Source organism: Protopterus annectens, chromosome 7.part1 (assembly GCF_019279795.1).
Source record: "Protopterus annectens isolate FY-2018-M chromosome 7.part1, PAN1.0, whole genome shotgun sequence".
In the NCBI taxonomy this organism is placed as follows: domain Eukaryota; kingdom Metazoa; phylum Chordata; order Ceratodontiformes; family Protopteridae; genus Protopterus; species Protopterus annectens.
The window spans coordinates 229660693-229683750 of record NC_056740.1 but is presented as its reverse complement, the minus strand read 5'-3'; the positions used below and the strand labels follow the sequence as shown (position 1 = coordinate 229683750).

Genomic DNA, 23058 nt, shown 5'->3' with positions numbered 1-23058 from the left:
TGGGAAAACCTTAAAAAAAAAATTAAAATTTTTCCATCCAACCCCCTTTTCCTTCTTATAAGTTATAGGTTGAGACTCAGGATTGAGGGAATGGAAGCAGTACAGAAAGCGTCCAAAATAGGGGAAATAGCTGAAGGCTTAGGCACCCCCATTTTTGGAAAAACGTAGCATCTATTTTGGATGTCTCACAATGGAGAACCCTTGCTTGAAAATGTTGCATCATCTTGACAATAGTATCCTGAAAGGAAAGTATCCAGACTCCTGCACAGAGAAGTATCTTAGGAAAACAAAGAAGCAGGAGGATCGATTTGGGATAAATAAGCTCCTCACCCTCCCTCAGTATTCTAAACTTTAATGGAGGAAGATGAAAGAAGAGAGGTAACAGTATCAGGAAAATATGAAGGTAGTTTAAGGGACATAATAGTTTTATAAAGACCTTGTGTAAAATCCTGCTACTGTTGCTGTGGATCCCTCATAAGAGTAGGGGAAACTGTATATTTTAGCTTTTGTTTCTTCTTTGCCCCAACTTGGAGCACTGACAAACTTGAAAGTACAAGGAATTTCTTCTCTGACCAATATGTTCTCTGGTTCCTCTGAAATAAGCCGTGGTTCCCCTTCTCATCCAAAGCAGAAACATCTGACTGAATAGGATGGACAAACAAGTCAACTGCACCATATCATAATTCAATGGCATCATGACAGAGCAGAAGAAACAGCAAACTGGTGCATAGACTCCTCAAGGCACACAACAGAAACATCCAGATCCAGTCTTCTTTGGCACTGAAGAGATGTCAGCTGTTGAGGGCTCAGACACCATCTTACCCTGAGCAAGGGCCTTAAAGTTTTTGCTCAAGACAGACTTTTAAGGTAGAAAGATGACTACACAGAGTTAAGAATGAATGCCTGGCCAACAGAGCTCTCTAACTGTGCTCAACAACTAGACAAAACACTTAGAAGGGTGATCTCTATCAGTAATCTGCGTCCCACAATCACAGTTCCTCATCTTTGATGACATGTACAAAACTTGAGGGGAAGAGGAAGGTCCCAAAGGAGATACGTATCCTCCCAATGAGAAAGGAGGATGCACAAATTACAAGACTGACCAACCAAAGCTGAAGAGAGAATTCAGGGTTTGGCTAATCGCAAGAAAGTTCTGAAATACTGTGTGCCTGTACTTCATATATGTACCACAGTATGTTAGGGATGAGGTTATATGTCAGACATACAACACTAAGGCAGGGAAACCAAGCTTTGGGATGCTGGCTGGACATAAAGCTATCCTTGGCAGGATATCAAACAGAATTTTAATTTTGTAACAGTGACAAATGACACTGCAGAGTGCAACTATTAGGTTAACGTGGCTTGCACTCTATGATGGCCTCTTACTGCAGCAGAATAAGTGATCATTGCAGGGGAGACAGGCATGGGAAAAAGACCCATATGTTTGGCAGTATGGCCCATTCCCTCAACAAACATTTTCTGCTTGGGGTGGGGGTGGGGGGAATGAATGGACTGCTAGGGTTTCTGACCCAATCAGGAATGAATGGACCGTAGTGCTTTCCCTGTTTGGTGAATGTGTGGACCTGGTACTTGTTCCTCTTCTCACTGCAGGAACAAAAGGGATGATAGGATGCAGTTAGAACAGCCATTGCTGGATTGTGCAGGAACATTAAAAAATGTTTAGCATGCTATTTATTTACCTACTTACTTTTTGTTCAGAGGGTATGTGGACTGGTCTACTGACCTTTTTCAGCCATGACCCAAGCTCAAACAGCAGAAAATACATTACAGTCTTTCAAACAACATTATATACAAAATGCGTACATAGCAAAATTCAGAACATAATGGTAGGATTTTATGCAGCTAGGGTAAGACTAAAAGATCCAATCAAAGTGCATTTTGAAAAAAATATATACAAAATAAAAGCTAAGTTATGCATAAAATACAGTGCATTTATACATATAATGCAAAAGCTCCTATATGCCTACCAAATATGTTTGTGTAAGACACCACATTAAGAGGCTAGGAAACTTTAATATATTCTAGTATTCATGATATGGAATGATAACTTACCTAACCATCGTCATAGTAGACGTTGCAGGTAGACGCAGTAAACAGATTCTCCTGAAGGTTTTAATGGCTTCTAGATTTCCGACATCTATATTCAAGTCCCCATCAAGAGGAAGCTCTCTCACCTATAGCAGTTTCAAATGGATGGCATACTATATAGAAATTGTGTATCCTTCTGAGTACATATGGGTTGTCTTGTAAAGATAGTTTCATTTTTAAGGGAAAACAGTTTTCAATGAGAAAAGTATTACAAAAACAGAGACAACTGGGTAGAAAATCATCTGTAATGGGGAGACCTGCACTTGTGCAACAGGTTTATTCCAAACTGATCCTGAAATATCACTTGTGATATGAACAGACAAAAAGGAAGGTACAAGGAAAACTGATACTTAAATTGCCATTCCCTATAACAATGAAGCTAATCTGGAATGCTAAAAATTGTACTTGGTTATCCCAAGATACAGTAAGTGGGAAGACAGGAATTTCCCTTCAAACTAGTCAACTACAGGTGGAACAAAAGGGCAAAGAAACAGAGATGCTAATGTTCCTAGACATACAAAGCACGAAAGGGAAGCAAGATCAGAGTTGAGAGAAAAGATGTTTTTCTACGCTTGCAACTCCAGGGACAAGATGCTGGGATAGACTGGAAAGTTCTACTTGATGGCATGGAATATGCAGCAGTAGGGAGGGATACAGTTATTAAAATGAAAAGTTAGCTTGATGAGCCATTGTGAAAATGTAAAGTCAGCCTGTACACTGTGTAAGAAACTGGTTTCATATCTACTGACTGTAATAGATACAATTATGGTAGATATTCCCATATTCTGTAAATAGCAGATTTGAATACTTCATACTCATCACTTAATAGACTCTGGAATATTCTTAATATTAAATTTTGCTAGCACATACATTTAATTTTAGATTTAAACAAGACAGGCAGATATTGCAGACTATATTGAGGGTTAACCACTTGAAAATATGAATCTTGTGTTTCATATTAGAATATTAATGTATTTCAGCTTTTCCTGGTTAGGGTCTGCCACAGTGGAACCCTGGTCTGCTAATGATTGGCAGTATATTTTTACAGTGCCAAGGTGCCAGCCCGACACCCAACCTTCAAAGAAGGCACACCCATTCATACACACACCTACCTGCATGTCTTTAAACATACTCTACTGTGGGGAGGACATGCAGACTCCACACAGAAGGCACACCAGCCAAGAACTGAACCGGAGAACCTCTTGCTCTGAGGCGACAACACTAACTGCTGCACCACCATGGGTGGCACACTGAGTTTTAATTAGAATATGGAGTATTAATCATTTCAGTAAAAAAATTTGGAAAATGCTTTATATGAGGAGGTTTTCACACACTTTTTCCTTGCTATCTTTGATGCAAGCTAAATGTATTTTATGTATGTGATTGCATTCAAAAAGGTTTCAAATGATTTTCTATTAATCACTAGAAAGATATCAAGATTGCTAAATACTTACGAAAACATTATTTTAACTCAATTACACCTATGCAGCCTTTTGAATACTTCCATTTAAGTCCAATCCCTTTTTATGGCATCCTGACACTTTCTGGGATTGGATTCCTTAACCAATAGATTTATGAAATAATAATATGCAATGCAACAAAGATTAAGGTGTAAGTAAACAATTGCAGTAACACTGCTAACCTTGGAAGGTCTGCATGCAGCTAGTAAATCAGTCTTGTTATTCATATTTACATTCATATTTTCAACACAGATACAATTTAAGGGGCATGGCATAAAATGCCATGGGGGAAGACAGTAAAATACATTCCTGGGAATTCATGAAAGGACCTAATGCGAGATCCATGGCTCTTGCAACATGGTAGCTGCAACGAAAAAAATACCCCATCATCAGCTAATCTGCATGTCTCTGAGTCAAAGTTACTGCCACTAGATGCAGGTCATTGCAATCTATGTGCCATTGTAGTTTACTGCTGTTCATGTACGAGCCCCCCAGTCACACACGCACACAAATACTGATGACATGGAATATGTAGCAGTACTGGTACAGTTTTTGAAATATAAGTCACTGAAGAGTTAGTAAGGTACACATTCACTCACACACCTTTGTCCCCAAGTTGTCCCCCCAGTTCCCATGCTACTACTGTATGTGCCATTCAGGCACAAGTGTATTATCCCAGGTATCAAGCAGTTCTTCCCTTCCCTAATCCCCTTACTGCTGTAAGTACTGTTATGGCATCTTAGTATTATCCCGGGTGGCTAATGGCTCCCCCAATTCATGTACTGCCAGTGTAGATGCTGTTATGACACTCAACTAAAGTAATCTCTGGTGGCTAGTGGTTCCTCTCACCTAACTGCCATATTACATACTGCTATGGTAGATGAACATGGCTTTTAGGCAGTGTTCACTACCATGACATGGTGGACCGGCCATACTGATGTACGTTGGCGAGAGATTTCATGAATCTCAGTGTAGATGCCTTCCTGGGGGTGGGTCTGAGAGAGAGATCACATGCTTAATTAGCATACACCTCTTTTCTGGACTGCTTCATTAGCATCCTGCATGGCCACAAAGCCAGCTCTTCATGATGCCCATGTTAGGACAGTTTCTGAATACCAACAGGTGATACGTACATGTCATAGTAACTCTATGAATTCCCCTTCTCCCAGTTGTCAGTGTGTGTAATACAATTCACTATACTGGAGAAACTGCTACAGATTTGATAGTAATAATGAAGATAAGCATTATTCACGTGTACATTAACATTTCCAGAGCAAAGTAACTTACAAACTATACATGGCATCACATAAAAACCTTGGATGACATTGAACTAAACTGTCAATATCTGTAATAAAAAAATGTACATCTTGAAAGATATTCAATGTTGTGCTATTAACTATACTAACAGTCATACTTTTATTTCTGTAAATATCCCAACAAACTCAAGAGTTTCTTACCATCATGAAATTGCAAGTCTGGCAGAACAAAATTATTCTGATGCCATACATCTGGTCTGCAGTTCCCAAGAAATGCTATGACACTGAACACACATCAGTAAAAAGGGCTTCTTTACAGTGATGGTAATTAAGTACAAATGGCAATCTCAGCTATTTATATTTGTCTGGCTTATGCACTAGCTTATGTGAAAAAGCATGTAGGCTGGTAGAGATATTGAGTTAATGTCAATATATTTTAGAGAATATTTGTAATAAATATATCTGATGTTTGTTATGACTGTTAAGTTACCTAGAAAAGTTTAGGGAGAGACAGAAATAGGGCTGCACATTTATTTCATGCCCACATTCTTTACAGCAGATTTTGCTTTCAGTGTTCAATTTATTGTAATGTCCAATGAAGTCTAATGACATGGAAATATTAAATTTGGAGAAACATGGCACATGCAGGCAAAGTAATGTACTCATAATATGACTATATGAAAGTATAAATTTGAGCTATAAATGGAAACGGGTCACGTACTAACCATTCCAGTGAATAACCTGGAAGTGTAATACAAGTGATGGACTGATTAAAGGGCTGTGAGAGCATAGCATTTGAATTATAACTAGAATATTGTTAAGAATTAGTCAAACTGGTAAGCATCTTAGAAGGGTAATATAACAAGTGTGAGCTTTTCTATCTTCCCTTTACTGTAGTATTGAAAAGTAAGAAGGAAACTTAACACATAGGTTGAAATATTAAAAACATCTGTGTGGCATAATTGTGTTTTGCACAAAGCAATTAATTAGATTCTATTATCAGTCAAATTTAAGTATATGTTTCTAGAGAGTAAGTGCTCTCTACACCACTAAGATGTGCAGGATAAAAGCTACATGTAGCCAAAAAGGACCATCAATGGAGGAGAGCATTTTAATGCTCAAAATATACACATGTGCAAGAGAAAACTGTTTAGTATTGTCTTGATGACAGAAGGGCATAGCCTCCCCTAGTTTATTTATTTATTTTTTGTATTTTAAGGGTATAAAACTCTAATCTCTTTGCCCTGAAGCACATCAGTCGTTGGGTCATTATACTGATAGAAAAAAAGCTTGATGTGCACTGGAAAATGGAGTACACCAGTCAGATTCATAGATTAATACTAGACTAACTTCCTTTGAGGGCCATTTTAAGCCTAGCCAATTACCCCATGTGAGAATCAAACCCTGCACCTTGTATCTGTAAGGTAAACACATTAACCATTATGCCAACCTCCCACCAGTATCAAATGTGCTTTATCAACTGAAATGCATAGTAATGATAGACTTACTGGAGAGAGAGATGGTATGGTTATAGAAATAGTACTAGATTTTTCTCACCATAATAATAAAGAAACCGGTGTGAAACTCAAGAAATAAGGAGAGAGTGGGATTTTGGAAGGAGATCCTTGAGGAGAATAACAGCTTACAGAATATTATATTCATAAAGTATTCCAATAACTAAGCAAACACAAGAATGAAGAAAAGAGATTTTGCTGATAGGACGATTGTAATTAGGGTCACAGAATAGCCAAGAGGGGGGCTGCAATGTATTGTTGAAAACTGGCAAAGGAACCAATGTATTGAGAGAAACTACTTAGAGAGGGAAAGTTAATAGAATGGGAAGAGGCAAAGAAGACATTTGGACTGCAGGCTAGAGACTGCCTTCTTTATCAGGGATTGATAAGAGTATAGGCAATGAGAAAGGGAGAGGGGAATCCCAAATGGAAGACCTGCTTTGGTAGAGTTTTCAGTTGAATCTAGAATAGAAGTCACTGCTAAAGGGATAATTAATAGGGCATATAAAATATTGCTATAACTATAGGAATCTGAGGAGGTTAGAGAAGATTGGGAGGAGAGAGACTGGATAAGCAATTCACAAGGAAACAATGATAGGACATATGTATGGCTCCTAAGTATGCAAGAAAGTTAAGATGATTTAGGATTTTTGCTTGGAAGTGTTTGCAAAGGTATTTTTACAACTCAGGCAGACTCCAAAAAATTTATCTTTCGGTAGAAGGCAAATGTTGGAGGTGTGATGGGGAAGAAAAAGGCAACTGGGAACATATGATTTGGGAATGTAATGAGTTGGTAGACTTCAAAAATTCCCTATAGAGTACTCTGTCAGAAATACTGGGTGAGCAAATGGGTGTAACTAAGGAATTTTTTTTGAATTGGGTTATTAGATCTGATTAAGGCCTTGCTAAGTTTAATTCTGGTGGCTGCCAAAAAAGCGATAACTAGTAAATGGAAATCAAAGTCTAAACCAACTGTACTAGAAGTAGTGAATATTATAACGATAAAACAACTGGAAACGGGATCTTTAGAAAAGGGCAGGAGCAAATTACATATAAAAAATGGAAATTGTGGGAACAAGACATGCAGAATAAGGTCTTTTTGCATCTTTGGACGGAAATGCCTTCAAAAATATTTTTGCACCCCTGTGAGGTTGGCTAGGTTGTTTCCAGAGACAAATGCATAGTGCTGGAGATGCAATACAATAGAATTAGGGGAGTAGTATCACATATTATATGATTGTTAAAGGTTTGTGATCATCAAGAATCACCTAAGTAGACTGACTGAAAAGGATTTATATGAAGACACATTTCCCTTCCCAGTTCTATTTTTAGGGTGAAAGCAGGGAGTGAGGTCGTCTAAATAGCGAAGTCTATGGTTAACCCTCAGTGTTACTGGGAAAAATAAACAAACAAAACTGGAAAAAAGCTAAGTAGGTGAGAATCACAGATCCTGAGGATTTAATAAATAGGTTAAAGAGAAAAGGAGAGAAGCAATTAAACAAGGCAGGCAAGCAAGGGGGAAACACCTCTTCAAAGATGGGCACCCTGGATGGCCTACATAGCAGCAAGATAAGAAGTCTGAGGGATTAGAAAGTGAAATTTACATGGGAAGCCTTAATTAAGCTACTTCATTTGTCGTGAGTGCCCACCTGGGTTTGGGGGAAGCAATTAGTTTGACCCAATGATGAGTTTCAATAGGGTGAAGAGAAACTTCTTTACTAAAAAAAAGGGGGTTGGACAACATTTTTGGGGGTCTTAAATTATGTACACTGTCTATACTTAAGCTTTTATTTTTTTTCTTTCCTTTTTGTGGGTCAAAATTGGTTTGGAAAGAGGACAAATCTATTGTGGAGGAAAAATGAGAACTGGATGCCAGAACCTTCTCTAATTTACAGTGGGAATGCGGAAATGCTATTGATTATAGGTTCATAGGTAGGTACTAGACTATCAGCCCAAGGGCTTACACAAGTCTATCCAACAAGGTTCCCTGGCTTACGCCACCCAAGAAAGTTATTTTCCTGTGCCACTGTGAGCAGAGCCACAGAAGTGATCCCCGGGGTGTATTTCCTATTTCCCATCCGCTCATCAAGATTTTTCTTGAAGAGTGCTAATGAAGAACTGTGCTGGACATAGATGGGTAGCCTGTTCCAGAGTATGGGAAGTCTCTGGGATAGGAATCTATCCCTCCCAGCATGTTCTGCTTATTGTGTTGACAAGGTTTAGGTCCCTAGAGCGTGTAGCTCGGAGGGATTAGGATTTCTTTAGGTGTAGCATGTCCAACAGCTCTGGGTTTGACATAGCTTTATATGTTAGGCAGAGATCACCTCTGAGTAGGCGATATGCTACGGAGTTAAGCTGGAGTTTTTTGAGGCTGTCAATGTAGGGCATTTGTTTGAGTCCAGTAATCCTCTGTGAGGTACTTCTGTGGCCTTTCCAGCTGCTGCAGACGTCTTGTGAGGTATATTCCAAAAGGGGCGTTGTACTCTATAGTGGGTCTAATGAGTGTCGAGTAGAGGGGAATGATGACCTCTTTTTTCCTGGATGAGAACCCTTTTATGATGAGGTGTGCCACGTAGAAGAACTTCCTGACTACTGTGGTGATGTGACTATCAAAGGAGAGACTACTGTCCACCTGGGTCCCAAGGTCTCTTATCACGCATTCAGTGTTAAGTAGATTGCTGCCTATGTGACAATTCATGGGTACAGAGTTTTTACCAAAGGGGATGACACTGCACTTTTTGGTACTGAGCTTGAGGCCATGGCTCTGACACCAGCCATCTGTCTCAGAGAGGCCCTTCTGTAGGATGTTCACATCATTTGGGGACTTTACTATGGCTCCTAGTTTGCAGTCATCTGCAAACTTCATTAACCAGAGGCCTTCTGTGTTAGCCTGTACTTCAGAGAAGTAGATACCAAACAGCAGCAGTCCCAGGACGGAACCCTGTGGTACTTCGCTTGTCACTGGTTTGAGGTCAGATTTGGCGTCTGCAACTTTTACAGTGTGGGTTCTGTCAGTGAGCCAGTTGGCAACCCATCTTGTGACGTAGGGATTTATGCCTAGTTTATTGACTTTAGCTATAATTCCAGAATGGGGGATGGTGTTGAAAGCTTTGGCGAGGCCATGATAGGCTGTGTGAACCCCCTTACCTTCATCTACGGCTTTGGTGACTGCCTCAAAGAAGTCAATCAGGTTCAGGAGGCATGATCTGCCTTTCACAAACCCGAACTGGGTGGGATCCAGAGTTTGGAGGTTACCAATGTCTTTGTTTATGAGTTCCATGTTGATACGTTCCATGGCTTTGCAGACCAGGCTCATCAGGCTAATAGGTCTATAGTTCCCGGGATCAGTGGTGGCTCCCCCTTTGTGGAGTGGGATAACTGTTGCTGTGCACCATTCAGTGGGCACAAAGCCTGATGCGAGGCTATGTTTGAACATGGTGCTTAAGTGGGGAGCCAGTTCATTCTGAAGTTCATGTAAAATGCAGCCTGGGATGTTGTCCTTTCCCATGGATGCTGTGTTTTTGGCTTTAGAGAGTGCAGCTTTCACCTGCATAGTTGTGATTACAGGGACTCTGCATTCTTCCTGTATAGATATGGGCCCTTTAGGGGGTGAGGGGGGGGGGGTAAAGTTAGCACTGAACCTATCTGTCAGGATGTTGGCAATATCAGTTGGTTCTGTAATTTTCGTGCCTTTGTGCTGTAACTTAGAGCAGATCTGGGTGTTGCCATTGAGATTCTTGACATAGCTATAGAATGCTTTGTGGTTATCCTTGGAATTAGTGGTGATTTTATTTTTGTAGATAGCTATGGAGGATCTTAAAAGGGATCTCAGCTTCTTACCGAGGCTGACCAGTTTCTTCCTTCTGTTGTACAGTTTGTTTATGGCAGGGGACCACCAGATTGGCTTCCTTTTTTTTGGAGGATAGCATCTTGGTTCTGTTTGGGATAGCACGATCCATGCACTCATGTAAGTGCTTATAGAGTGCATTTGTGTAGGATTCAGCAGTTGTAACTGTATTGTCCATCTGCATAGGTGTCATGAAGTTCACTACTTCTGTCTTAAGAAGCATGAAGCTGGCTTTGGAGAAATTTTTTCCTGTGGTTTCCTTAATGGGGGGTGGGGGTGGGATGTGGATATCAAGGGTGATTAGCTTATGGTTGGATCGGACCACCGAGGAGTTGATTTCAGGTGTGGAACCCCAGTCACTCATGCTGGTAATGACTAGGTCTAGGATATTGTTGCCCCTGGTGGGGGTGTGGATAAGTTGATCTAGGGCATTGGAGTTTATGAATTCCAGAAAGCACTGCACTAAGGAGTTGGTACAGGAGTAGTTTTCCCAGTTAATGGTGGGGTAGTTGAAGTTGCCCATTATTAGGGTGTTTGGTTGAAGCCTAATTTTCCAGTACATCAAGAAAAGAGGAGTGGGAATCCTGGGGCATGGTGGGGGATCTGTAGCAAGCTACAATTTGGATTGCAGTTTTGCCAAGAGTTAGTTGCACTTGGATAACCTCTGATGCATTATGCTGAGCAACTAGCCTGGAGGTGTGGATATCCTTAATGAATATGGACACATCCTCACCTTTGGCGTTTCGGTCCAGGTTACATGGCTAAAAAGTGTGGTACGAGTTATAGCCTGGTAGTGCAGGGGTGCTCTCTGGAGCCTTGAACCAGGTCTCAGTCACTGCACAGATATCGATGTTCTCCATTTTAAGGAGTGCCTTGAGTGAGTGCATTTTGAAATTTAGATTTCTAGCATTGAGTAGCATTACCCTCAGTTTTTGCTTGCCTGTTCCTGTTATGGTGGTGAATTTGTTACTTGAACCCTGCCTAAAAAAGGCACTACAGAGGCAGCAAGAGCCTTAGCCAGTATCCGGAATCCCAGGGGCGACAGGTGCAGGCCATCTGTGGCAAAGCATTGAGGTCTGTCGACCATGTCATCCCAAGCAGACAGATACTGGATCCCCTTAGAATGACACCAGAAGCTTAGCCAAATGTTGAAGTCAATCATTTTGTCCTTGTACTGCAGTATCATTCTGGGCGATGGCAGAATGCTACTCAGGGCTAGGGTCATACCTGACTGGGCTACAAGATCGCAGAGCTCTTCCATGTCTCTTTTCATGTAGTCCAGGGAGGTACGTCTCAGGTCATTCACACCAACATGGACAATGACAGAGTCATATTTGTACTTGTTGTGGAGTGACCTGAGTGCATGGGTTATGTGGCGGATCCCGGTGCCAGACAGGCACCTGACAGTAACCTTCTCCTTGTTTAGCCTGGTGAGTGGGACATCAGTGTGCCTGACTATAGAGTCACCTATGACTAGTGTGTTAGGTATGTTGTTTTGCCTTATTGGCTGTGTTTGAGTGACACACTGAGTCTGTGGGCTATGTGTCATTTGGGTTGTGTTGGGGAATGGAGGTTGCTTGTGTTTCTGCTTTGGAGGTCTCTGTTGCTTAGGCAGATTATTATTGAGTGCCTCCGCGAATTTTTTGAGTTTCTATGTGTGGATTTTGGAGGTGTAGGCGTAGTGAGATAATGTGATGTGTGGTGTGGTGCAAATGTTTACCTTCTCCTCATGACTGTCAGGTTCAGTCTTGGTTGGAGAGAGCTTTACCTCCAGTTTGGCTAGATAAGTGCATCTCTCACAGGTTGTAGTGTTGGGTCGTGGGAGGAGAGGGTTGTCTGTGTACATGAGGCAATTTCAACATTGCCTCAAGATGCCCAGATTCATCAGATAGACAAGGGAGAACACTGGGAGCTGACCCTTGGACATGCCTGAATAAAAGCTATTTTCCTCTAGATAAGTGAGGAAAGTGAGTACAAGAGCTGTTTTTTCTCAATGCCAGTGAGAAAAGTAAGTACAAAAACTGTTTTCCTCTAGGTAATGAGGAAGATTGAGTGCTATAGTAATTAGTAGCTTATTTAGTGCTTACAAGTTCTGAACAAGTGCTGAGTATGAATAATGTGTTTATAGTGTGGCCTTATTCAACTTTGCTGTGATGTTAATACCTGTGTTTACTGCTGTTAAATTGGGTTGCGAATAAAATTTCATATAATTGAAAAACGAAACCTAAAAAACACCTTAAGAGACATCTCCATTTGGGTTATTGGGTAGTTCAGCACTGGAGGAGACAGGGCAGCATCCAACAACTAGGCCTCACTTAAGATGGATGGAGTAGAGGTTGCCTCCCTGACTAGACTGTCGGTCAACAAAAGATTGGGATGTTGACAAACAAAGCAGCCACATAGGAAGCCTCTGAAGTCAACAAAATAATGGTAAGTACTTAAGAAATGAACTTCTCCTGGACTCCAAATCCTTTTCCTTCTTCCACTCCACCTTCTGTTTGGTGTTATGTGGCAGACCTTCTGACAAGTCTTGCCTTAGGTACCCCCTTCAGTGATAACAGTGTTATAGGAGTACATCTCCACTTTTTCCATATGGCATCAGTGCTAGCACTATGCTACAGACCCAGGCAAAAAGGCAGCTCTTGTGGTAGTTCTGGCTAGTTTGATGATCAATGGCATACTGCAAAATCTTTGGTTTTAGACAAACTCAAGACATTAGAGCATGCTCTTCATTTGTGTAATGTAATCTACAACATTAACAATGTTTTAAGTCTGATGCGATTGGTTTAGATGAAGGTGTGAATTGTATCTGTACTACCTTTTGGTAGATCAACTGATCTTTGCAGGTTGGTCTTTTCTTTAGCCTTCTGAATACTTAGTATACACAGGTTGGCTCCTCAACCATAGGTTCTCCTTTCCAGGATTGATGACAAAGTCTGATGCAACTGGCCTTTGATGAAGGTGTACGTTTTGTCTGTACTGGCCATTGGTAGGTTGACAGCTTTTTGCCTTAGCCATCAGTGCTAGAGGTTGAATGAGGTGTTCTTTTCAGACATTTGAATGGTTTCTGTTTCTATATTACAAGATAGGTCACCAGCAGGGAGGATGTTGCTCTGATAGACAAGTTTTTTCAAATTACTAATTGCTAGCTTTTTAAATGTGTGTGCTGTTTAAGAATGTTTTACTATGGTCTGATGATGAAGCAATTGTTATCGCAACAGTGCTTACCCTAAGTATTTGTTTTATTATTTGCAATAAATTTTGTTTTGTGTTTTTAATTCTGCCGTATTTTGGGGATTCCTGAATTTCATCAGTATCTCGGTGGATGTTCATATGGGAACACCATTAATTCTTGGGGGAAGCTATAGTCTTTTTGGATAAAAAATATTTTAATATTTTAAAGTAACTGGCTGGACATTAAATAACTGGCTGGATATTAAAAAAATAAAAACAATTCTAAGCTTGTTTCCTGCCTTTCCTGTAACTAGTCTAGTCCACATACAGGCTTGCTGTATCCAGGACTGTTGGTAAGCTTCTGAGCCCCCCAAGCCTTCCTGTGTTGGAGGGAAGCCTTCTAGCTTTATCAGTGGGAGTGGTAGCCTATCTACCATGGGAAGAGTGGGTTTTGGCCCAGAAATTTTAGTTCATTGGCCATTTGGGCAGTTTTTCCATCTCTTTCTACTTTCTGGTTTAAAAGCCTGCGTTTGTGTTTGGACCCCACCTTTCCTGTAACTAGTGTAGTCCAGGTACAGATTTGCTGTATCCAGGACTGTTGGTAAGCTTCTGAGCCCCCCAAGCCTTTCTGTGTTGGAGGAAAGCCTTCTAGCTTATCAGTGGGAGTGGTAAGCACTAGGTAGCCTGTCTACCACAAGAGGAGTGGTTCTTGGCTCAGAAATTGTAGTTCATTGACCATTTGGACAGTTTGTCCATCTCTTTCAACTTTCTGGTTTAAAAGACCACATCTGCGCTTGTTTCCCATCTTTCCTGTAACTAACCTACTGGGAAGAACTAGAAAGCATTAAACTGATACAAGCCTTCTAGCTTAGAAGAGAGACTGTGGAGTGATTAAGTATTAGTTTTCTGTACTTTCTTGCTGTACTTAACTGTTCCACCTAAATGCCGATTTTCCAGCATTTATTGTGATTTAAAAGCTTGTTTTTTTCACATACTGTACTTATTTGATTGCCTGCACTTTTAAAAAGTCGTTTTTTGTTTAAATAATTTGTTTAAATTTTGCAGGCTACACACTAAAGTGCAATAGCCTTTTCTGATCATTTGTAGTCGTTTAAAGCTGTTTTTAAGTGTATTTTTACTGTGTTTGCCTTATCTTTCCAAAAAAACAAAAACATTCCTTGTTTTCCACCTTTCTAAGCTAGTATAGTCCACTTTTCAGGCTTGTGCTGAATTCAGGGCTGTGTTACAATTTTCTGAATTGCCCATACCTTACTTGGATAGAGGGGAAGTTTCTCTGTTCACCTGTGAGAGAGGGGAGCCTTGAGCAGCCTATCTGTCCCTGGAGGAGTGGTTCCAGCCCAGAAGTTAGTAGTTTACTGGAATTTTGGGCTAATTTCTCTCTCTTTCATTTCCCTGCTATAAAAAAAAAAACATGTTTTCACGGTTTTGCACACTGGGCAGCACTGATTAACGAGGGTTAAATTATTCCCAGCTCCACTAAGTCTCCTCTTCAGTTTTTCCCTTGAAACTAGTCTAACTCTCAACCTAAGCACTCAAAAAGCATCCTACAGCCTAGCACTAGCTCAGAACTAATATCAAGCACTAATATACTCTGACACTTGATTGCCCAGCAGGGCAAGGCTCTTTATTCACCCCTCACCAACCAAGCGACTAAGCAGCTCACCCTACTATTCAGGCATGACCAAAGGGCAATTTCAGGTGTACTCTCCAGTCCAGCTGGTGAATCTGGGTATCTTGAGGCAATGTTACAACTGCCTCATGTACACAGACAACCCTCTCCTCCTACCACAAAACACTAACATATGCGAGAGATGCAACTATACAGCCAAACTGGAGGCTAAGCTATCTCCACCCAAGACTGGAATAGACGGTCAAGAGGAGAAGGTTAACACTTGCACCACACCTCTAGCCACACATAGGCCTACTAAACCAGCACAGGCAAAAAATACACACACACAAAATCATACTCGGAGCCTCTAAATAAAAACCTCCAAAGCAGACACCCAAATAACCTGCACCTCCCGTCACAAACCAGACAACACATAAATCACAAAATCAGTGTGCCACACAATCACAGCCCTTAAGGTGAAATAACATACCTAACACACTAGTAATAGGTGACTCTATAATCAGACACACTGAGGTCCCACTCACTAGGCTGGACAAGCAGAAGGTTACTGTTAGCTGCCTGTCGGGAGCCAGAATCCACCACATAACACAAGCACTCAAGTAACTCCAGAACAAGTACAAATATGACTCTGTTATTGTTCATGTTGGTGTGAATGACCTGAGACGTACCTTCTGGGACTACATGAAAAGAGACATGGAAGAGCTCTCTGATCAAGTAGCCCAGGCTGGTATGACCCTGAGTAGCATCCTGACCTCACCAAGAATGATACCTCAGTATAAAGAAAAAATGATCAATTTCAACAATTGGCTAAGCTTCTGGTGTCAAAGGGGATCCCAGTGTCTGTCACCCTGGGGCGACATGCTCGTCAAGCCGCATCGCTTCGCAAGAGACAGCTTGCACCTGTCACCCCTAGACTTTCGAATACTGGCCAAGGCTCTTGCTGCCCCACATAGTGCCTTTTTTAGGCAAGGCTCAATAGTCAAACCCACCTCCGTAAACAGCACAATAAACAAAAAACTGAGGGTTATGATACTCAATGCCAGGAGTTTAAATCTCAAAATGCACGTGCTCGAAGCACTCCTCAGTATGGAGAACGTCGACATCTGTGCAGAAACTGAAACCTGGTTATATATATATAATGAATACTAAAAGCAAAAGACAGAAGGGAGAAATGAGCTACAATTTAGCTGCCCTACATTTTAGAACAGGCTTCATAGAAACAATCATTCAGGTTGAGATATGTAAGGGAATTCAACCTAAATTGCCACACTGACTATTTATGTTGCAAAGTATTTTTGCAATTAACACCCCCCGGATCTAGATCTACCTGCTGTAAAATAGCAAATAAAAATTCATTATGGGAGTTTTTTGATGGGGAATGTTTATATAAAGTCTTGCTAGCATTCTTAGTCCTAATGCTATATGTGTGCTCATATATTATTTTCTTTAATGCTCTTTCAGTCTTTGCAATGTAAAAACAGATGCATTTACTGCAAATTGTAAAATAAATTAATCCTTTACAACAATTTCTCTTCCTGAAAACTGCATTGCTACATGCTCCATTATCCAGGGTGATGCCCTTATTTTCCAATATGTAACCACACTGCCCAAGGCTTCCACATTTACTAGTACCTGCATTTACCCTTTTCTTTTTGTAATACGTTTGCTTCATACAAGTTACCATTAGCGCACCTTTTGTCTGGTTACCTCTTTTTGGTTTCCTTAGGATTGCTAACTTGTTGTCACAAGAGAATCTCCAAGTTATGCATCTTTATCACCAATTCCAGTTTGTCATCACAATAAATAATGAAGGGAAACAAAACTGGATAGACAGATCCCTCAGACTGGCTTGTACAGCCATAGCGATCATTTCTGAGATATTCTGCTTCAAATGATTGGACTATTATCTAGTCATAAATATATTCCACGTCGCCAACTAGTTTAAGATTAGACACAGATAACTGTAGAAAGGATAGGTACAGCTACATTACAGTCCCAAAGTTCTCAGTACCTTTATCCTCAGTGGGTAGAATCCTCACCATAGTAACAAATGAACATTCACTTCTAAACAAAGACAAAGCTCAAATTTTAAAGTGACCACGTCTGAGAGCTCAGAAGACAGCTATAACCAATGTTTTCTACTCATTCCATCTCTAAGTAATACATCTTTCTTCAGGATAACTCCAGCTACAGGTCTTCTCACACAAAATTCCAAGTACTATAACCAGAATCAAATGGTGGAGAAAGTAAAGGGCACAAACACCAGGAAAGAGTGAAGCAAGGACGAAATGAGCGACAGCCACACCAAATAAGGCTCTAGTCCAAAAATGTACATCTAAGCCATTGTGCTCACTGAAGGCATGCAGACAACCAAGTGACCAAATCACAAATGCATATCAAATATGTAAAATGCACAACAAAAGCAACAGTCCCTACTGGAATGCTATTCAATAATTTTAGAAAGACCTCCTTGGGAAGGCATTCAGCCAGAATGCCAAAATTATGATTTACATTTCCAGTTTCATTAATTGTTAACTCACTTAAAGATCTCCTTGGAAAGAAATTCAGTGTGGATGCGGAAGTTGTGATTTGCATCTCTGATTTCATTACCTGTGGATTTTCCTTGTTGCTTCTATGGTCCTTCACAATAAAAAAAATGAAATTTCATTGCTACAAGGCTGAAGTGCTGCCTTTCCTTACTGCGAGGTTGCAGCTAGTTGCAATTTTTATGTTTAAACACCTTTATTAAAACTATCAATTAAGACATAGGTACACGTATTAATAGAAAACAAACCATTAACATTCATCTCCATTTACACACATTTTTTTTATTTTATTTAACATTTGTTAACCGGGAAAGTCCAACTTGGAACAAAGCCAATTTTCAATGGAGGCCCAGGGAGAAACGCTCCAGATGCATGTCTTTGAAGAAAATGTATTAATAGAAAAACCACATTAACATCATCTTCATTTACACACATTATACACCGTTTTCTTTCTTTATAGTAAACTGTCATTCAATCCAGTATTACACACATGTTCAATTCCTGCCTTCTCCTTAAACCTCAGTCCTTCCTACTGAACATTTTTCTGCATGTACTGTTCCCATACATTCCATTTATTTCTACGTAATTTGCTTTTCTCCAAAGATTCCTCTTCCAGTTTTTTCTTTAATATTCAGCATGTCAAATACAGTTGGCTTAATATTCTAAATTTTCATTTTCTAGTAACTGCACTTTGGTAGCCACTATAATTAAATTTAAGGCCTTACAATGTCTAGACAATTTACATCTGGTGTCCTGGCTCCAAAGAATTACCTTAGTTACCGACATTTGCTCTCTCAATATTTTTGACAGAGTACTCTGTAGGGAATTTTTAGAATCTGCCAAATCATTATACTCCCAAAAAATGTGTTCCCAGTTACCTCTCTCATCACATCCAGCATTTGGTATCTACTAGAGGAAACATGCAATTAAGTCTTCCTGGGGGACAAGTTACCTATGCAAACACAAAACAACTTTAACCTTCTGGACTTTGTTCCATACTCAGTACCTCCCTTTGTTCCTTTGTAAATTGCCTTTCTAGTCTCTCTTCCCAATCTTTTCTAACCTCCTCTGAATGGTTCATATAGTTATCATGACATTTTTTATATGCCCTACTATGTAATCCCTTAAACAAAAGCTTCTGTTATGGATTCTACTAAAAGCTCTACCAGAGCCAGTATTTCAGGACTCCCCTCTATCCCCTTCTCCTTGCATATATTCTGATATCAGTTTCTGGTAGGGAAGACAGTCTCTAAAATCTGCAGTCCAGACTCCAGACTTACTCTTGGCCTCATCCACTCCATTACCTTGTCCTCTCTAGTTATTTGCTCCCAATACTTTAGTTCCTTTGCCAGTTTCCTCCAGTAATTTCCAGCCCACTCTTGCCTATGCTATGTACCCCTACTTGCAGTCTTCTCTATTGACAAAATCTCCTTACTCGACTCCAGTGTTGGTTTAATTTTTAGATTTCTGCAATTTTAGGGCTATAATATTCTGTATAATTGTTATTATTCTTCTAAAGAATCTACATCCAAATTTCTTGAACTCTTTCCCACATCATCACTAATCCCTTAAACCATCAATAATATAAATGATTTTCATTACTAGAGTAAATCTTGTTGTAATCTTTTTCACTTCAACACCAAGTGCAGAAATTTCTTTCCTTCATCCTTCCAAAGTGGCAGAAACCAAAGGATAGTCTGGCATATCACTGGCTAATAGGAATTCTTTATGCCTTTCCCCTGGTGCAACTAATGCTTACATTTTTACAGGGAGAACATCTGTGCAATACATCAGTTATTTTCATAACCACCTTTTAATCATGGTAAATTTGGTTCCCAGTGCTATGACCTTGTCTCAAAGAGGCATCTTGGATCCTGGATCTCACAACAGATCTTTTGTCCAACCATCCAGTGATTTTTTTTTCTGGAGATTCTCTCCCTCAGACTCACTGGATGGTTTCTGCAGTTTAACTAATAACCAAGGACCCATCATACCCTTCCAGGGTAGTCCAGATGCTTTTAGCATTGTAAAAAAACAATGCATAAGATGTATACTAGTAAATGGAACAAATTCTCAGTTAGGGCTGCCCAACACGGGTTACATCCCTGCTCTTCTCTGATCATTGTAGTTATTCAGTTCTTATCAATATTTTTCTGTTCAGGTTTCAGTTATTCTACTATTACAGTTAAATTGGCTGCCATTTCCAATTTCACTGGAAAACCTCACTTCTAGTAGCTATTTCTTTAGCCAGATGGATATCTGAATAGCTTCCTCAACCCCCCCCCCTTATTTAATCTTCCACAATGGCACGGTCACTAAGAAGCAACCTCTTCCTTAAGCCTACTCAAGCAGAGTACCTCTTTACTCCTTTTTAAGCACAACCCAGATAACTGGATGGGAAAGAGAAAATACACCCCTGGGATTCCATCCATGTCCCTGCTGGACAGAGGCATCGGGTGCAGACTTGTCTAAATATGGGCTAAACTCTTGACTAGGCTTACAAGGGCCTCACTATGATCCTATGATCTCACCCACTTTGAATTAGCTAGCTGCAATTCTAAGTTTCCAATCAAACAAATTTTTTTTCTTGTCTAACTTTATGGAAAGACAGGAATTATTGAAAAACAGTGCCACTGGTCTACCAGTCTGAAATATTTACAGCAACATAAATAATGGGTCTTCTTTGTGAGCAATATAGTCTGCAGTGCTTTAAGGAAAATGCAAGATGAGAGCACCTACTCATGGCAGTATATCTGTCTAGTAGCCTCTGTGATCAATACAAGCTGCAGCATATAGCGGATCAAACTATTGGAAGGTAGCTAAGCTGGGTACAGAGTCTGCAATTTCACACAATTTTTGCTAAAAATTTTCACACGTTGATGAAACTCTGAAATGTTGCTGTGTTTTTTGTGATCATCCATCTTCACACGTTCATTAGAATGTCAAATCTGTACAGTCTCAAGATGCTTAGGTGTTGTGCATCAAATGATGCATGCTTCAATGAAGTATAAAATGCACTCCAGTTCAGTGGTGCATCTTTGCACTCTTAGGACAGTACAGCCTCCAGATGCTGTAGTGTGCTTGGTTCAAGGACTACAGCAGCATTCAACTGTGCATAAACCAGCACTATGGGGCAGTTAAGTGTTCAACAATATAGTACTGTAATTTCTGCTCATGTCACATTTTGCTTTAGCCAACATTTTGATCTTTGGGGAGAAAAACAAAATAATTGCATACTTTGCACAGTTGAATTAACAATCTCTGTGTGCTGTAATCTGCACATCTGAATGAATAAATGAATACTGCATTTAAATTGGGAAACAGCCAGCAAAGGACACTTGAGTTACTGTAACTGTTAAGACTGCTGCAGCAACTTTTACTACTGCAGCAAAATTAATTTCAGGACAGTTGAAAATGTACTTAATTTGGAAACAGATTGCCATATACAAAAATGAGGGTGATTTCAGACTTCCTTTCTCACTATGAGACATGCCCCCCCCCACTGCTCGTCAAAAATTATGTGCACAAGATCCTTGCTATTCACAAAGGAATAGTCTAATAGCAGCATATCATATCAATATTTTATTAATTTGCATACTGACCCATTGGAGCATCTCTTAGAGCAAAGTAACGAATTGTGCTGATAAGTCATCTCACACTCTTCAGCAGTGTAAAGTCCAGATAAAGCCAATGTTAGCTTAAAAAGGAAAGCCGAAGCATTGTAGCAAAAGGATTTAGCCCCTGTTCCATGCCCAGACTGAAGTACTTCTATTTCAATTACATTATGTCCAAACAGATGTTAAAGGATGTAGGCCTGGATTGTCTCTAAGTTATCACATTTGGCTTTTAAAGTTCCACAGCTCCGTCTACCTCAAGAAAAGCTCATCACTGAATAACATCCAATACTGCTTTGATGAAGATGATACCGTGTACTGGAAGTAAGGACATCATCCAACTGAAGACTTCCATGACCGGAATAATGACAGATCTCTGATTACAACTACCAGAGATTCCCAGGACTGAGCCAATAGAATATCTTCTTTAGCAAAATGAATTAAATCATACTATTTTGATACAAACTGACACAAATCGAAAAGGTGAAAAAGTTAAAAAGCACCATGCTAAACTGAAAATACCATCTGCCTAAAATATGCTGCAGAAATGCCATGTAGGGTTTCACAAATCATGATGTGTGTATTGACATTCATCACATCTACTGACAACATCCAGGAGTATTCCAAAAACAAGGCCATGTTTTAAATGAGGACTTTAGGAAATTAGTAGAAATGATTAAAAATGAACCAGGTGCAATCCAAAAATTAAACCTATCCTCTGAATTCTTGTTCACCAATAAGTAGGAAGAGGAAAAACCCTGATGCACTTACCTTCATACATGTGGCTTTTAAACTCTTCTTTTTTAATGAAGATTAGCAATTATATGTGAAGCCAAAAAACAATGCAAGGAATACAGCAGACTACTAGCTGCTTCTGCATAAACATTTTCCTGTCCTTTTCCCCTACCTTTTAACAATATCCATATTAAATCATTGGTATAGTGATTTGTAAACTTGGTCTTTTTCCTTTCCAAGGGAAAATGTTTCTTATGTGGGGAAAGGGCAAACACCCAAAAGGACTAACCACAAAATTCTAGCATTAACACCATACCAAGTGTACAGTAAACAACTTTTTTCACCATTGTTTTAGTCAGGTCATGAACTCAAACTGGCACCAATATATACCACACAAAAAGTCTACAAGCCAAAGACAGCAGCAGTAGCTTTCAAATTCAATGGATGCAATGGACAACCTGAGTAATTTATATAATCATATATGCTACATTCATTCTGCATAATACAAGGGAACAGCTGCTTTCCTTTCACAATCACTAGTGGAACAACAGAGACTTGATTGTAATAATTAGGATGGGGTGAATTCTCTCTAAAGGGCCCTCTTGAGGGTCTGCTGGAGTATCAACATTGGGACTAGATGCCTTGTCATAACTGCTGACAAAGACAGATGATTCTAGAATTCTGTGTTTGAAGATTACTGCGTGAAGTGCATTATTGCGAAAAAAACATCTGTTCTATGCAAACCATGTAAAATGATTCCCACTTTTACAAACTAAATGAGCAAGTGAGAACAATGTTACTGCACATCTCGAAATTATATCCTTTGTTACTTTCTGCTTATAATGAAATTTAGATACCAACTTTTTTTTAAAACAGCAACTGGACATCCTCAAACAAACGCATATATTTAAAATATCCAAAATATTAATAATTACAGTTTTAAGCATACTTATTTTCATTGCTGATATCATATCGTGGTGTTGGATCATCATCTTCACTATTCACATCATAGCTTGCACGAGGATCCTAAATACAAAATAAACAATTAAGCTCACAAATGTATAACACTTCTGAATAAACTCTGATGTTGTCAGATTTAAAACATCTTTGCAGATATTATGTAAATGGGATACCGAAACAAAAATTTTCAAA

The 23058-nt window shown here is 39.7% G+C and overlaps 1 protein-coding gene across 1 annotated transcript in view; it reads right to left on the bottom strand.

The window, feature by feature from the left end:
* The window catches only part of PCSK6 (proprotein convertase subtilisin/kexin type 6), a gene marked incomplete in the record, with an annotated part of 1289931 nt that overhangs the window by 912115 nt on the left and 354758 nt on the right, over positions 1–23058 (bottom strand). Inside the window, 1 exon segment of the mRNA XM_044078680.1 lies at positions 22856–22932. Coding sequence (XP_043934615.1) covers positions 22856–22932 — 77 coding nt within the window.